Source organism: Microplitis mediator, chromosome 4, assembly GCF_029852145.1.
Source record: "Microplitis mediator isolate UGA2020A chromosome 4, iyMicMedi2.1, whole genome shotgun sequence".
In the NCBI taxonomy this organism is placed as follows: Eukaryota; Metazoa; Arthropoda; class Insecta; order Hymenoptera; family Braconidae; genus Microplitis; species Microplitis mediator.
Window position 1 is genome coordinate 9,187,349 of NC_079972.1, and position 17,248 is coordinate 9,204,596.

Below are 17,248 nucleotides of genomic sequence, written 5' to 3' on the forward strand. Positions count from 1 at the left end.
AATAAGTATAACAGTGTGAATTATACATAATAGGGGAGGGTGGGGCAGAGCGGCCCCCCTAAGCCAATTATTATTTTTTATGGCTTTCAACCATAAGATCACTTTACTTTTGTCCTATTTCGAACAAATTTATGGACATTTTGCCAAAATTCTGAAAATTTTTTTTTTTTTTTTGTGGGGCAGAGCGCCCCCCCCCCCTTCAAAAAGTGATAAAAAAATTTGTTTTTTCGTTTTTTTTTTTTTTAAATTGTTTTCATTATTAAGAATGTATTTCTTTCTCTTGACAACTATTTTTGGTTTTAGATTACTCGAAAAAAATTTTTTAAAGCGTAAAAAATCGTTCACTCTCGATTACCTTAATTACTAATTGTTATTTAATAAAAAACAAAATCAATTCTACACCCTGATTAAACAAAATGATTAAAAATGATTTCACACGTTAAATGTCCATAAGAGACAGGATTAGAAATGATTTGAAGGATTAAAAAGTATTTAAAATGATTAAAAAACAAATCATTTTAAATCATTTTTAATCATTTTGTTTAATCAGGGCAATTTTACTTTATTTCAAAAATTTATCAACTAAAAGAAAAAAATTTTATTTTTATAAATTTTTAGTGACCAAATTTGCCTCTTACATAGAGAAACGGCCGAAAAATATGAAAAAAAAATTTTTTCGGAAGTTTCGGCTGGTCCATTTTGCCCCAGGTGTTATGCGTAGGGCTAGAAATGTGGAATTATGATAATTTTTTTTTAATTTGACGATAAAAATATGAAAAAATCACTTTTTCAAAATTTTGGGCTTGTCCATTTTGCCCCAAATGTCATGCGTAGGGGTTAAAATGCGCAAACATATCGGATTTATAGTAATTAGTCGAAAAAAAAAAAATTTTTTTTTTGGTCACAATTTCAGGGGGGCCGCTCTGCCCCACCCTCCCCTACATACATATTCATACCAGTTACTGCGCAAACTTTCGAGCATATTTACTTCGTTGTCTTATATATATTTATTAAACTGTAATGACAACTATTCAAGGATGGGACTGAGTACTATTCTACAAAGTCCTAATTCCCATGCTAGATAGCGATTTTTACCATTTTACTTGTTTCAATGTAACACAGTAATCATTATCTGAAAAATGGTAATGAATCATATTCTACATAGCATTATTTACCATTTTACAAAAGATGGGTCTAGTTACTAAGAAGAATGGTAATCATTACTGTTGAATAATTGTACGTCAGTTAAAAAAAATCTCTCTCTTATACTTTTACTTTTTAATTTTATATTTTATTTTTGTGTCTTTGGAGAAAATGCGGGGACATCTGGTCTGCATTTCCTCTGTCCTTAAAGCAGGATTAGGTTTCATTAATTCTTTGAAAACGAAAAGAATATTTCTCTCAGGGTAATAAAACTGGATATATTCGTGAGACAAAATGCAAGCTATAACTTATACGTAGACCAAATGTAACTGTAGGATGTAAGGACCTAGGATAAGAAATATATAGAAATAAATATTCAGTCTTAACTAGCTCTCCAAGCTGTAAGCACGTATCCTCCGATTGCTCTTTTCAATTCTAAATAAAATCACAGTTAAAATTAATAAAGACATAATTTATTTAAATAAAACTAAATACGATCCTGTAAACCTTCGTCATTTCCAACAATTACTATTCTTTTCTCTCCGCGTACGACAATAAACTAACAGAACAGCAATAAATATAAACGAACAAATTATTTCGAAATTTAACACTTTATCGGATCTTGACATTTCAGATAAACAAAAATTTCACAGAAGATTGAATCAAATAAAAATAAAAAAGATAAGCAAATGACCCCGACTCTTAATGACCTGTGTCTTGTTCAATTTACTGACGCATCTTTCTCTAATGTAACGCATATCCATTACTAAATAATTGATTGACGATATGGTAATTTAGACGAACTTGAAAATAAATCTGTTATCATTTCTATAAAGACGCGTTCACACTTCGGAACTAAGTGAGATGGAATTAATTCAATTATTTATTTTTATTGGTGGAATTTTTCTCTGTAACTGCAATAATACTACAATTGACGGTAGGAAATTGAATTTATATCTTTTTTGTTTAGCATAATTTAATACTTAATAAGTTTTTCATTTCAATGTAAATTATTATTAGCTATAATATTAATAATCATAACTAAAATTTAATTTATTTATTTTGTTCTATACTTAACTGTTTAGAAAATAATATAATATTGTAACGAGAGTGAAACTTATTTTTAAATATTTGAGTATCTAGAAAACAAATGTCCTTTTCTTTTTGAATAGGAACGCGACTCGAGTCAGCCGTGAGTCAGGAGTATTATTGACATTATCCGTGTCAAAAATGAAACTTGATTCAGGCTCGTTTTTTCGTTTCATTTTCTTTTAAAGTTATCAATTTACCGACGATCTTTCGATAAGATCTCAACTTTTTCAACTTAAATTAAATTTTTGTCAACTTTTAGAACTTTTTTCATCTTAGTTCGAACTTATTCGTCTTCACTTCAAGCACGACAGTCATTCCCTTTACTTTAGACTTGCTGAACCAAGTCAACAGCAAGCAGTATTTTTTAGTGTGAAATGTGTTTTTTGCGTTTCACCTTAGTTTTGACTTTTCCGCCTTATAATTTAAGTTGAATAAGTCTAAACCAAGTCAATTTCGACTTTTTCGTCTTGAATCGTGACTAAGTAAGCCAGTTAAGTCTAAACCATGGCAAAAACTCAATGTATTTCATATTTCCGTAAAAAAAGTAGAGTTTGTCTTGTAAAAAAACGGCTCCGAATTTCGACTTGGCAAACCAAGTCTAAGTCAAGTTTTTTTTTTGACCCGGATAATTCAGCTTTCATCTTGTATTTTAATAACTATTCTTTTCCATGCCTCATCTTTTAATTATAAGTTAAATTAAATTAATTATAAGTTGCTGATTATTATAATTATCAAATATAATTAAAAATCCATTTTAGGAGATGATACAAAGATGAAAATAGCACAGGGAGAAAAAAAATTGGGTGACCAGATTCGATTAATACTCAAGCATTATCAGCAACCGGATCCTATCGGCCTTCCGGGTGCCCCTATATCTGATCCAATGGAGATCCCAGAGATGAAATATTCGTTTTCCATGTATACTATGGTTTTGAAATCCAGCAAAATGTATGGTCTCTCAAAATTTCGGATTGAACACGTACATTCCGAATTAGCATTGATGCAGGTAAACTGTAACTTTGACGTAAAAAAATTCGAAATATTATAATGCAAAATAAAAATCGATAACCCGTTAGCAAAATTTAAATTCTGAGCGAGTTTTATGTGTTAAGACAAAAAATTATTTGAGTACCCAGTACCCAAACGCTGTAACCGTCAAAGCTCCATTAAATGTTTATTTTTGAGTTCTTAAAAAAGTTCAGAAACATAAACCTAATAATTATAATTAATTTGAATTTTCGAAGCTCGAAACTGGGAATTTTCAGACCCCTGCAGAGTCAGCCGTTTTAAAAAAATAAAATAAAATTAAAAGGTTTCAGCTTCTTTGAGCATTGAAACGATTGATGTTCGAGGAGTTTACACACTTTCTACATTTTCATCATGGCTGCCAGGATCATCTGGAAATTACACTGTTAAATTAACCGGAGTAAATGTTCAGGCCCTCGCAAAACTTCAAGTTGGACCAGATGGAAAACTTAATGCCCAGGATATCGATATGGATTTAACATTTTCAAATATTGATCTAGATTTTCAGAATCTTGGCTTTTTGGGATCAGTGTTTCAAAGTGTTGTTAATTCTGTAGGAGTTTTTATTTTCGACAGCGTTAAACCATTCATTCTTAAAGAAGTTAATACAAATATAAGGTAAAGATATCGCGTGCCAAATGCCAAAAGGGCGTATAAAAAATTTTTTTTTGTCATTCTTTTTAGAATCGCTCGAAACGTAAAGATCTGCAGAAAAAAAAATTTTTAACGTACTATCGCCAAAAGGGCGTATATCTTTAGATCTTCGTATCTTTGTATCTTAAGATTTACGCCCTTTTGGCTTTGGAAATTTTTTTTTGATTTTGAGGCTTAAAACATGTTTACAAAACGATTGGCACCAAAAAAAAAAATTATACGCCCTTTTGGTTCTTCAAAGCCAAAAGGGCGTATAACTATTATACGCCCTTTTGGCATTTGGCACGCGATATATATTATATTACGATCGTAATTGATGTTGTTGCTCAATAAAAGTGGTGAAAAATGACTATCGTCTAATTTTAGAGGTGAATTAAATAAACAGATATCTCAATTGCCGCAGTACTTTCCAAACTCTATTTCGCCCTTTGACATGGCAGTTGCCGAGGCTCGCAAACAAGTTTCTGATATGGGATATGACCCGTATAGAATTAAGGATTACTCTCAAAGTGTTGGAATTTTCACTGTTATGTCAAGCCACACCTGGCTCACTGGACTTGCGAGTTTTTATCGTATGGGTAACATTACACTCACTATGGAAAATGGAACGGTAAATTAATTATAGTATATTACATAATAGCTATCACTTAAAGGGGAACTAGAGGTTTCAGTGTGAAAAAAAAAATACTTTTTCGAATTTTTTTCAGCTATATGGATAGAGTAAATTAATTAAAACCATTTGTACATTGTTAAGTGTCATTTCAAGAACATTCCCTGAAATTTGTGCGCGAAAATATCCACAAACGAGCCGGTGACAAAGCTTTTCCGAGAACGCCTTTGAAAAAAACACGATTTGCGATGATCACGGTATCTCAGCTAAAAATGATCCGAAGTCAAGTCGAATATACCTCTAAAATTTAGTCAAAGCATCGTCAAATCCTCCCCCCAACGGTCTCTGATAATTTTTTTGTTCATTTCTAAATTTTTGGTGGTCATGTTAAGTGAAAAGTGCTACTTTTTACGAAAAATTCCGCTGTTTTGAGGATGGAAAACGTTGGGGGGAAGTATTTTATATATAGAAAGTGTGTACCGAGTTTGAAATAAATCGGTCGTGTAGTTTTCAAATGGCAGTGATCACGGCCTTTAAAAAAGTGGTTTCGAGAAAAACGCGTTTGAAGTTTTATAAAAAAAAAAGTGAAAACAAATTTTTTTTTTTCAACTTAGGGGAGGATGGGACAAGAAAGCTCTGATTGACTTGAAATTTTGGGATTATATTCTTTTAATATTTAACTATAAGAAAAAACAAAAAAAATCGATTTTTCAAAAGTGCAAAACCCTAATCCCCCTTAAGCAATAGCATACTTTTATTGGTTATCAACTTGTTATTATTTATTTCGAATTAAATAATTTAAACTAAAGGTTTATGCAATGATGGATGTGGGCACACAAGAGATCGAAGGTAAAAGTCACTGGGAAATGGGTTTGATCGGGGGTTATCTCTCCAGGGCTGGAACAGTTTCATTCACGGTTCAGTATTTACGAGTGCAAATAAAATTAAGTCAACCTGTGGATACCCGGAAACGTGCATCTCTAGAAGAACTTAATTTTGAGCTTGGTAATATTCAAACAAGAGTACACGGCGCGGGTACACTAGATTATATTATAGAAGCAGGAGTAAATATATTACCTAATTTATTACGGTATGCTTAAAAAGATTTTTCTTTATATAAAAATATAAGTATAGGTTTTACTTTTATTTTGTAATTATTTTCTTTTAATATGGTCATAAGATATCAAATCATGGATGCCATTGAGGGACCTGTCAAGAGACGGCTTCAAGATGAACTTGATAAGGTGGATGTAGAAAAACTGATTAACGACAAAATTCCGGAAATTGAAGAAAAAATAGGTTTTCTTCGAGAAATGACTCCGTCGGAAGATATTGTCCTTGAAAAATCGGCACCACCGCCTGTAGATCAAGAGCCATTTAATGAAAATGAAGAAGAAAGTGATTTTGAATTAAAATCTTTGTTCAGCTAAATTGTCATACACTTTAAAAAATCGGGAGTGAATTCGGAATAATTATGGATTTTATTTCAATCTGAATTCACTCCGGATTTAATCCGCGTTCACCCCGAAAATTTGTTACAGTGTAAAATCATAAAATTCATCATATTTTCGTTTTTTTCGAGTGCTAAGATATCACTGAATCGTTTAATTTAAAATAATCATTTAAAGTAATCATGTAATTAAAACTTTATGAAAATATCGATTATAATGTGTCACACAAAAGTTTGAAAATTAAAAAAAAAATAAACCAGGAAAAAAATGTGAACTTTTTAGTTTTTCCAAACATTTTTAAAAATTTTATTTGTTATTTCTTTCGCCACATTAATTTATAAATTGCAGCGGGAAGTTTAAAAAATTGTATCTAATATATGAAGTCGTACCTCAAATTGTTTTAAGTGAATCGACAATGAAGACAGCTTACTACCATCGGCATCGTATTTCTGAATACATCTATTAATAGTTTACATTGTTGTTATCAGAAGTATTTTACACGAAATAAATAGTTTATATAAACGGTTACATCTCACATAAAAAATTATCTCTGTAGGTCTGATTGTTGCAAAATATTACTCTGTATTTAAAATTTATTTTGATAGAATTTGTCTTCAATAATTAATTTAATGAATAATCATTCTAGCAAATTTAACAATTAAATATACATGTTTATTAAGATCTATTAATACTTTTATAGAATATATGAAGTAGTAATTAATGTAGTTACGACTCGTCAAGTTCCCCCAATGGAAAAGGTTTTGGTGATGGTTGCTTGTACTTAAATCCTTCAACATATCTTTCGACTTCCGCAGCTTTGTGACCGTCTAATGATTCAATTATTCTTATTTTTTCCGCGATCTCTTGGTGAATTATTGGCTGGTACTTTTTGCCGAGACCCAAATGTTCCATGTCATGCAGGAATTCAATGCGTTCTTTTATACCTCGTGTTACTGTAAGAAATATATTTATTTATTATTTAATAACTTATATACATTCATGCTAAGTGCAAAGCTGGTAATTATCGTATAGAAATACCCAAGTAAGTTACTACTTCTGTGTTTAGCACGGTACTATATATAAATATAATTAAAAATTATTATAATATATATATTTAATCAAGGAACTTACAGTCATCTAAAATATCATCATTACTCGGAGGTAATGGACCTTTTTTCGGCTTATGACGGATCGCTGGACCATGGGGAGTCTCTGGCATATCTTTGCCAAATGCCATCATGCATGCCAAATGACGTTTCTGTTTCTCTTTATTCACTAAAAAAGTTTTTTTTGTAAGAAAAAAAAAAATTTTTTTATTACATAAATTAAACTTTCTGTATACTTATAGAAGGTTATTTCTTTTTTATATACTTACATAATGGTGTAGTACGTCTATATTGTTCTCGTTCATAAGCTCCGCTATTTACGATAACTTCTTGAGATCTTCTTTTCCAATATGAAGATGGAATTACCTTAACAAAAACATTTTTTTTATAACTTGTAAACTACTTGACGGATCGACTTCATAATCTAATCAGTTCTAAGTTTTGGTGAGTTCTTTCAATTGTTGTCAAAAATAATCGAATCGATTAATTCATTATAAAGATATCGTCGGACAAAAAAAGTTTACACATACATACAGCCGGAAGTCCATTAGGAAATAGTCGGATTAGCTTCCTAGAGCCTCAAAACGACGAGATCTGATGAAAACTCGATTTTTGAAAATCGAACCGAAACCAATAACTTCCCTTTTTTCGAAAATTTTCAACTTTCATGGCGGGAAGTTAAAAAAAAAATAGAGTAAAAAAAATCTGTCTATCGGTTGACCCTGCGGGCCAGCCCCAAAACTTCCCGCTGTTTTCGAGCTCCTTGAGTTCGAAAACATTGTTGTGAATACATTTTCGAGCTCTTCGAGTTTAAACATACTTTTGTGTGCCATTGTTTTAGAAAAAAAAAACGTTTTTTACCATTTATTTCTTTAACGATATCTCTCGAACGAATTAACCGATTGATACGGTTGAGGTGGCGATCGACGCGTTTTATTAAGTTCTAGAGCTGATTAGATTTTGAAGTCGATCGTTCAACTCTTTTCTGAGAAATCAATAAAAAACTAAAAAAACAAATTTTTTTTTTCGTAATTCGAAAATATTTTCGAGTCTACTTGATCAATTGATCTGAGATTTTCAGGAAAGTTGATGGCCAACAAGCTCTTTCGATTGCGGCCTTAACTATCCAAATCGATTCATTAGTTAAAAAGTTATAGACTGTTCACACACATACATTCATACACTTGGACATCATGTTCAGCGAACAAAATTATACCATAAGAACGTTAAATTATAAATTTCACGTAATCCTAAATTTTTTTTTTTGCAACTATTTTAAAGTTTTTTCATGGTTTTTATATAGTTATCATTTTTTTTTAGTAATCATTTGATTGTTCATTGTATTCGAGTACCCCGTTTTGCCCTCCCCCCCCCTTCTCCTTCCCCTAAATACTAACATATTATTTTAATAACTACAGAATCTCATCAAGGAACGATGCTGCCAAGTGGTTAAATTCTTTAACTTTACTCTTGGACAACAAAATACAACCATCAGTAAACTAGAAATATCCTAAAAACAAAAACTGCCCAGGATATATAGATTGTATAACCTATCGAAGTATACGTCCACACTGAGAAAGAAATATTGTGGGATTTCTAATAAGAGAAATTTCAATCAGACAACCTGACCCACTTGACAACATCAGGAGACTTGCTTACAGGTTTTCAAGCTTGATCACCCTCATCAGGAATCGAGATGGATTTGGCTGCGGATAATTAAATATCTCTTAGAATCATCAATTTGTTTCGTTCACACTCCTATTGGATTGACATTATGGCGTCATGATAATCGAGACACCGAGACCACCAGAGGCCGTCAAATAAACCCGTGGCTAGTCACACTGTCGCGTATAGGTTTACTCAAGTCTTATTTAATTATCCGCCTTTTACGAGTCCTAAAAGATGATGAGAAGGCTTGGTATGCCTTCGTCATCGATTCGATAACAAGCACTGGTTGGTCAATAATATTGTCGATATTATTATTCTTAATAACAATGTCATGGATATAAAACCAGTGCGAGAGGTACGTGAAAGATTCTCAATATTGTGTTGTTCTTCACCAAGTCCCTAAATAACTATTTATATTTCGCTTTTTAGACAATTAATGAAAAGCGAATATATGGTTTGGAATTTCAGTATGCTGTATTGAAAACTTACTAAACAATTGTAAATTTTTATTCATATAGTAGAATAATTATTTTTTGTAAGTCCATGTTTAATTTCTAAAAAAAAATTATTTATGGAAGCATTGATAACAAATACTAATGCCACGATGTAAAACAGGATATACTATGAAATCATCGAGATGAGCACTTATCGTTCTGTTATACAACAGAAGAAAACTAGTACCAATATTGCTTCCAGCATTGGAATATACCACTTCTGAAATAAGTTTCTTACCAGGGACACTACAACCGGTGGGCGCGATCTCGTGGCGAGCATCGAACCACTTCCGCTGCTGCTTATAGCGCCGGTGACTTCCCTCTCCTAGATATATACATATATATCTTTACTCCCAAGTTATTTTTCTCTTAATAGTTTAAGCATTTTTTTTCTTGGTTGGAGCATACAAAAATTTTTGCGTTTAAAAAATAGTACTTATTCCGAGAAAATTTATTGTCTTCAAACAAGAAAATGTAATATTGCTTCAAAACACTGACACATCTTTCTCAACAAAAATATCTCTCATATTTAGAAAAATCATTTGTAATTTCAGTACACAGTAAATCAAATTACAAATAATGTTTGTAAATTTTAAGAATTTTTTATTGGAAACTCGTCAACGGTTCGGTAGAATTACCAAACGAATAAGCAAAATAAAAATTTTTGGCAAAATTACAATGGGTTATATAATTTACAAGTCAGAGTTGTAAAAGTATTGAAAATATTTGTGAACTTTTAATGACTTAATTGTAATTTCAGTTACCATTTTTTTTTGTAACTTTACAAAAAATTGTAGTAAATCAAATTACAAACAGTATTTGTAAATTTTTAAAACTTTTAATTGGAAACTGATCAACGGTTTGGTGAAATCACAATACGTGTAGAATTACTACATAAAGATAGTAAAACACCAACTCATCTTGGTAGGTTTCCTAACACGTTTTGGTAGATTACTCGAATTGTATTGATAACAAACTGATTTGTAATTTAACTCATATTTTGCTTTGTAAAATATTTGTAATTTTACAAAAATTTTTAACAGTATACCGAACATGATTTAAATAAAATTATGGGTGCAACACGTAGATTAAGTCATAATGTGTCAGTGCGAGTACGATATACTATTATATGAGTTGACAATATCTAAAAATAATTATCAGAAAGCTTTATCGCACTCATCATCAGGCAGCGCGCGACGAATGATAAAAATGTATAGTTCAGGAGAGTAAATAAAAAAAATCTGAAAACCGGCCTGATCCTGCCGGCCTGATCCTACGGTTATTACTTGTAAATTTTTGAGCTCTTCGAGTTCGAAAATTTGTTAGACCGGTAAAACATACCTTCACTGAAAAATTATAATTTTTGTCCGACGATATCATTGGATGGAATGAACCGATTTGAACGTTCTTAGTGGCAATCGAAAGGGCTCAACAAGACTTAGAACTGATTACATTTCGAGGCAAATCGGGCAAATGATTTATAAGTTATACGCAAAAAACCAAAAACAAAAAAAATTTTTAATTTCTATTCTTCGTACAACTCGTAAACTACATGACCGATCTACCTCAAAATCTAATCAATTCTAAGTTCTGGTGAGCCCTTTCGATTGCCACCAAATACGTTCAAATCGGTTGATTCGTTCCAAAGATATCGTCGGACAAAAAAAGTTTACACACACACACACACGGACGTCCATCTGGGAATAGTCAGAATAGCTTCCTAGGACCTGAAAACGTAGACATCTGATGAAAACTCGATTTTCGAAAATCAGATCGAAACCAATAACTTCCCTTTTTTTGAAAATTTTCAACTTTTTTAGCGGGAAGTTAAAAATATTGTTTTTTTGCGATTTTTTAAAAATTTTGATATAAGGCCAAATATGGAGTAATCATATATAGCCATGTATGATTCGTTTTTCACGGAAATAATTGAATTATTATCAAGTATCAAAATAACGAATAAAAATAAAATTACACGTGTGTGATTAACTGTTGCAGAAGATGAACGTGAAATAGGTGGTAATGATTCCCCACGATTTACTGCATTTTGTATAGACTTTCTTTGCAGCATTGATAACTTTGATTCTTCCATCAAAACTAAAAATAAAAACAAAACTTAATTAAAAACATGTTTTCTGACTAGAAAAATTAACTAATTAATAAATTAAAAAATCGAAACAAACTTTTAATAAGTTGTCGAGTTTCTTCGCTGTACTGAGCTCGTGGTGGATTATGAAATGCTCCAACCCCGAGTTCAACTCTTTGTTCCTTTCGCTCCATTGTATTTTATATATTTCTTATATATATATTTTTATTTGTTCAACTTTTATTCAATATTTCCCCAATTTTATTACTCTATAAATATGTAAACTTCCAATACTTTCTTTTCAAATAACTTATTTTATTAAAATTATTATTTAGTGTATTCGCTACAATGAAGCTTTCATTAATTGTGTTTTATACTTTTAGTTTATTAGTTTCGTTTGCTAGAGATTTATACGAATAGTTTCCATGGCAACTCAATTAATGACTCTGAACTAAGAATCGTATTACAATTTATTATTTTCCGCTTAATATTCAATTTTAAAAATTATTTATTTTAGTGGGAATTCTAAAATTAAAAAACTTTTATTAAGAAATAAATTATTAACTCTCCTAATTAATATTAACGATTAATTATCTAAAATAATTAAATTTATTTGTTCAAAATTTTTAATAATAATTTTAAAAAAATGTATTCATTTAAAAAAGTATATATATATTTTTTAATACACATATTTAATGATTTAAAATGTTTTTTCAAATATTTAAAATATATCTTTTAATGAATAAATTAAACTTTCGCCGAAACTTTTTAAAATAAATGTAATAAATTATTTTATAAATAATATGAAGCCGGTAGTTTCATATTTTTTTTTCTGCGAATATAATAAAGCAAATTTTCCTTATGCGCATGACAGAACCCCGGAATTTTCAACCCCTAGAAAAACAATATTCGCATACGGGGTTGTCGGAGACTCAGTCTATCGGTCATCGACGTTTCGCGAGTTGAAAAAATAATCAAAATTAAATTTTAAAGCACAACACTTGAAGCATAGTGACAAATAATTATTTTAAACTCTTCAGCACATTGTTTATTTATTAATAATTATATTTGTTTAACAATAATAAATACTTTTACTCATTTATTATTCACATCGGGCGACCATAATACCAGTTATTGATTCACGAGTCATTGCAATTTACACTGCCAAATACTAGTTTATTATTTATTTTATTAACTCATCGTTCTATATATTTTTTAAATTGTTTATACTAATTGTTAATTCATTAATTAATTGCCATCATTTTTTTTTTTGTTAAAATTACTCTTTGAAACGACAAAATAAAAGTAAATAAAAAATTTTAAATCGAGTAATTAAAAAAAAGAAAAATGAAAATTGGATTGCTGGGAAATTTCTTGCATTGTTTCAATTTGAAACAAGGCACCGTCTTAATTGCCATCTTACAATTAGTAAATTATTTTAAATTGTTATTGTTTTGTAATTTAAAAAAAATTTTCAATTAAGTAATTAATAATTTATTGTATGCAGTTTGTATCAGGAATTAGTATGACATTCTTCTTGTTGGCTTTGGCACACGCAATGGACATACAAGAAATGGTTGCCAGAGATTCAGAAGAGGCACTTGAACGTGAAGCTATGGAAGCTATATCATCAATGCATCAAAACACTAAAAGAATGGATATTGCCCATCACAATGCAACAGGTTTCTTCATTGTCATGCTTAAAAATTTTATTAATCAATGACTTTATGCTGCAACCAATATATTTATATTATCGTTAAATGTTTAACTATTAATTGCAGAAAAAGTATATTCAATGTATTGCGGATTAGTAATCTCAGTAATACATTTTATATCGACTATATTACTGCTTTATGGAGTTTTAATTGTGAGTGATTAAATAATTTGAATATTGTTTATTTTAACTATTAATTAAATATTTTTTTAAACTAGAATAATCGTCATTTTATGGCGCCTTGGATGATGGTAATGATGACAACGATTGTTGCTCTATTTTTATCATTGTTCCTTGTACAACAAGACTGTCCTTTTATTGCAATACTTGGTGGCAAAGCTGATATGATTGAACGTACGTACAAAACATTTTTAAGAGGATAACTCTACTGACCTCTAAATATAATGAATAACTTTAAAGATTTTTTTGTTGATATAAAATAAAATATCCGTTTCATATTTTAAATTCGTCGCTGACAAAGTTCTATTAACAGGGGTTATCAAATATTTTTGGCTGAGTTTTTTTCGCAAACAAAATCTCTAAATACAAACTACATACTGCATATTAATGCACTGGTGTCTAATCTAGCGAAGTACGTTTTAATTGTTTGATAATATTCGTTTGTTTAAGAGAAAAACTCGGCCAAAGTTTCCATTTACTGCACAAGTGCATCAAAGATAGTACCGTTCGTGGACTTGAGGGTAACAGAGAGATAAATGCGAACCCCTTTTGGCGTTTAAAAAATGTGTGTTTTTATATCAGCTGCATTGAAACTGACAGTTTAGTGATGTAGTGATTTAGCAGGTAGAATATTATCATTTCATTTCCGAGGGGAGAAACTCATTTGTTAGTTCTTCAATAGGCGGTGGGATTACTCATCCAACCGTGACTGCTACACTGTAAAAAATCGGGAGTGAATACGGACTTTATTTCAATCCGAATTCACTTTACTTGGAGTTCCGGAGTTAAAAAAAAATGATCCGCATACGGAGTAAATAGAGATTTTTTTTAAGGACGGTCCGGAGTTTTGATACATGAATAAATTTATATTTAATAGAAACAGATGTTAATTAGAAACATAATTATTTCAATAAATAATTCATTCAGATGTTAATAATTAAATTTAAAATATTATGTTCTTAATTTATAAAATGTTTTAGTAACTCACTAAATTATAATTTCATATATATAATACATAGTAAAAATATTGAAGTATTGAATAGCTATAGTGACATAGTTTTTATGGGAATATTTTATATTTCGGTACAATATGAAATGTTATCTCGTGGTATGGTTGATGTAAGTCATACGACAGTTTGTGACTCAGTGGAATTATATTTGTTCAAGTTTTATTATCAGCTGCTTATAATTTTTAAAAATCATTTCGCGCAAAGATATGAAAAGGGAGTTCGTAATTATTTCCGTACTCAATATAAATGTCAAAATATCAAAGACTTAAGCTCACTATGTACTAGTAATTTTTTTTGTAATTAATAAATTTTCTAAAACTCCCCTTCGAAGTGAAATTCACTCCAAGGGAATTAATAAAATAAAAAATCATCGTCTCCGTGATAACTCCCATTTGAAGTGAATTTTACTCTGAAGGAGAGTAAATGAAGAAAAAATCATCCACTCCACGTTCACTCCGCAAATTTTCTACAGTGTAGGGTACACAGAAAAAACAATATCGTCGTGGCAACTCTCTGGGATAGTACTGAGTACTTTCTGTAAAAAAAAAAATTTCAGGCAGTACTGTATGCTATCTAGACTGCGTCTACTACTATCTAGATTATATCCACTACTGTCCGGGATAGTACTCAATACTATCTAGAGAGTTGTGGATACAGTCTAGATAGCATACAGTACTGAAATTTTTTTTTTACAGAAATTACTCAGTACTATCCCAGAGAGTTACAACTACTATATTGTTTTTTCCGTGTAGAAACCCTGTTTAGAAAATCTCATAGAATCCAATAGATTCTCATAAATTCCCATAGAGATTTTATAAGAATGAATGAGTTCTATGAGAAATGCTATAGTCAAGTATAGGACCTTATACATACAGCTATAAAAATCTATCGGATTTTTTAAGCAAGGAATAAAAAAAAAAACAAATTTTAGAATTTTTATAACATATTTAAAAAAAAAAATCGCAAAAATTGAGTTTGTTCCATATACTTTCATTGACACAAATATAAGGAGGATGTAGTTCAAAGACTAATTGACAATATGTTGTGGATATTTTGTTTTAATTTTTGTTCTAACAATGAACAAAAGCATTTTCACAAGAGATGACTTTATACCTTTAAAAATATGTAAGCTTTTTAACATTTTATTTTAAAAACTAATGATTAATTTTTTTTAACCAGGAATTGCGGTTCTATTTTTAATAACGATATTCTTATACATTTGGTTTGTGGTATACAGTACTTACAAGAGTCTAGAGATTAAAAAAGGAGGAATAACACATGAAATTCATAATGTAAAGAAAAATAAATATGCATTAACACCTGGTGAAGGCACAAGTAATGGAAAAGTACGTTTACATTCAGGTACTCAAATTCCTTATGAAGTTTAAGACAATACTTATTTATAAAAGTTATAATAATAAATATATCAATTAAAAAAAAAAATTCATGTCAAAAAAATTTTTAATCCTTTTGGCTACTCGTGTGTAATTTTTTTTCTGTTATTAAAATCAAAATAAACATTAAGAAAACAACCTAAATAAATAATAATTTTCTGGAGTGAATTAATAAATATATATATACATATATATAAATCGAAAAGTAGAATGGAAAACTTTGATACGCAAAACATAAAAAGTAGAGACACATAAAATGCATTTAATTAAATATAATTAATCGATCGTTATCAATATTTAGATAAATTGTAATCGTGGTACAGCTATTCTGCTTCTATTATCTTTTTACACGATAAAAAAATTAATTATAATGATAATATTAATGATTAAAAATACAGTCAATCGGATTCATTTGTCCATTGAGTACAAAAATGTGTTCTTCATAAAATAATTTTAGGCTTAAGATTTTTTCACGTAACAAAAAAATAATAAATAATAAATAAATAAAAATATAAGATATTGAGGTGTAATTTAAATATTTAAATCAAATAATTTATTTTTGTTGTGTTTCATTCAAAAGAGTTATTGTAATTTAATTTTTAAATTAAACATATTTCTGTATTTTTAATGTGATTTAAATTTTTAAAGAGCCTGCAAAAAGTAAATTAGCTTCTCGTCCATCTTCTTCTACTTCTTCTATGACTTATTGTTATTGTTCTGTATGTGTATTATGGATGTGCGATATATTTATTAATAAAGCTTACAATGTCTAATATAAATAATTATTTTTATTTAAATACCTGTCAGTATATTTATCCTTTTAAAAAAATAACTATTTATTATTTATCCCAAGTAACAGTTGCTTGAGCAAGATTCCTATATAACAATCTTTTTTCAATTCTCGAGCAAGTCTGCGCTCAAGATCGATAGGTGCTGGTGTCTTTTTCAACGCATGTGTCTTGTTGCAGAAACTTGTGACCAGATTTAAATTGCAAGCCTTATACAAGAAATTTGTGCCAGATTATAACTCAATTCTGCAGGAAGACTATAGTTGAAAATAGTTGCGCATGGCTTGCTCAAGATCTGCTCAAGGCTCAAAATTGACCTTGAACTTTGAGCAGATCTTGAGCAAGTCATGCGTAAGTACCTTCTGTAACTTACTGGTGCTCGAAATGCGTCAGAAACTTCTTAACTGCATCGTATCTAAGATATCTTCAATATTCTTGTGTACAATGCCATGAGCTGAACATACACAAATCTTGACATAGGTTTGTTGATACACGATCTTGCGAAAGACACATGCGTAGAAAAAGACACTAGTGACTAGGAGTCTTGCTCAAACACGTGTTACCACGGTTCTGGTGCCGGTTTCTTAAGCAAAACTTCTGGTCACTAGTGTATTTTTCTACGTATGGATCTTGCGCACGATTATGTAGCAAGAAATCGTCATCAAAACTTGTGCATGACTTGTTTAAGTCCTTGAACACAAGAATATTGAAGAAATCTCTAGATACGGTGCAGTTTAAAAGTTTCTCGAGCATTTCTTGCGCCAGTAACTTACGCATGACTTGCTAAAGATCTGCTCAAGGCTCAAGGTCAATTTTGTGCCTTGAGCAGATC

At 30.2% G+C, this 17,248-nt stretch overlaps 3 protein-coding genes across 5 annotated transcripts; 2 read left to right on the forward strand and 1 right to left on the reverse strand.

Moving 5' to 3' along the window:
* Positions 1–1,879: 1,879 nt before the first annotated feature.
* LOC130666574 (uncharacterized) lies at positions 1,880–6,257 on the forward strand. The gene is made up of 6 exons (XM_057467686.1): positions 1,880–2,080; positions 2,994–3,241; positions 3,548–3,879; positions 4,282–4,525; positions 5,335–5,615; positions 5,706–6,257. The coding sequence occupies exons 1-6, from the start codon at positions 2,008–2,010 to the stop codon at positions 5,953–5,955; spliced, it is 1,428 nt and encodes a 475-aa protein (XP_057323669.1). The 5' UTR covers positions 1,880–2,007; the 3' UTR covers positions 5,956–6,257.
* Positions 6,258–6,307: 50 nt separating this feature from the next.
* On the reverse strand, positions 6,308–16,572 carry LOC130666575 (UPF0193 protein EVG1 homolog). 3 transcript variants are annotated; one of them, XM_057467688.1, is made up of 7 exons: positions 16,429–16,572; positions 11,428–11,599; positions 11,220–11,341; positions 7,352–7,448; positions 7,108–7,251; positions 6,707–6,929; positions 6,308–6,618 (listed from the first exon to the last, which is right to left on the reverse strand). In XM_057467688.1, exons 2-7 carry the CDS (start codon positions 11,522–11,524, stop codon positions 6,603–6,605), a joined length of 699 nt encoding a protein of 232 aa, XP_057323671.1. In that variant the 5' UTR covers positions 11,525–11,599; positions 16,429–16,572; the 3' UTR covers positions 6,308–6,602. The 3 variants fall into 3 exon arrangements, 2 of the variants coding, with proteins under 2 accessions (XP_057323671.1, XP_057323670.1); XR_008989706.1 differs by lacking the exon at positions 16,429–16,572 and having other exon boundaries at positions 6,352–6,435; positions 6,513–6,618; positions 11,428–11,837; XM_057467687.1 differs by lacking the exon at positions 16,429–16,572 and having other exon boundaries at positions 11,428–11,837.
* On the forward strand, positions 12,237–15,678 carry LOC130666576 (uncharacterized). Its single transcript, XM_057467690.1, has 5 exons — positions 12,237–12,758; positions 12,838–13,012; positions 13,112–13,197; positions 13,263–13,398; positions 15,414–15,678. Exons 1-5 carry the CDS (start codon positions 12,678–12,680, stop codon positions 15,620–15,622), a joined length of 687 nt encoding a protein of 228 aa, XP_057323673.1. The 5' UTR covers positions 12,237–12,677; the 3' UTR covers positions 15,623–15,678.
* Positions 16,573–17,248: the final 676 nt, after the last annotated feature.

Bases quoted from the DNA above. Each gene is read 5' to 3' on its own strand.
- LOC130666574 (XM_057467686.1), top strand. From the start codon at position 2,008: ATGGAATTAATTCAATTATTTATTTTTATTGGTGGAATTTTTCTCTGT. The intron at 3,242-3,547 runs GTAAACTGTAAC...TAAAATTAAAAG, and splicing joins CCGAATTAGCATTGATGCAG to GTTTCAGCTTCTTTGAGCAT. The intron at 5,616-5,705 runs GTATGCTTAAAA...TATGGTCATAAG, and splicing joins ATATTACCTAATTTATTACG to ATATCAAATCATGGATGCCA.
- LOC130666575 (XM_057467688.1), bottom strand. From the start codon at position 11,524: ATGGAGCGAAAGGAACAAAGAGTTGAACTCGGGGTTGGAGCATTTCAT. The intron at 7,252-7,351 runs GTAAGTATATAA...AAACTTTTTTAG, and splicing joins TAGACGTACTACACCATTAT to TGAATAAAGAGAAACAGAAA. The intron at 6,930-7,107 runs GTAAGTTCCTTG...TATTTCTTACAG, and splicing joins TGATGATATTTTAGATGACT to TAACACGAGGTATAAAAGAA.
- LOC130666576 (XM_057467690.1), top strand. From the start codon at position 12,678: ATGAAAATTGGATTGCTGGGAAATTTCTTGCATTGTTTCAATTTGAAA. The intron at 13,013-13,111 runs GTTTCTTCATTG...TATTAATTGCAG, and splicing joins TGCCCATCACAATGCAACAG to AAAAAGTATATTCAATGTAT. The intron at 13,399-15,413 runs GTACGTACAAAA...TTTTTTAACCAG, and splicing joins CAAAGCTGATATGATTGAAC to GAATTGCGGTTCTATTTTTA.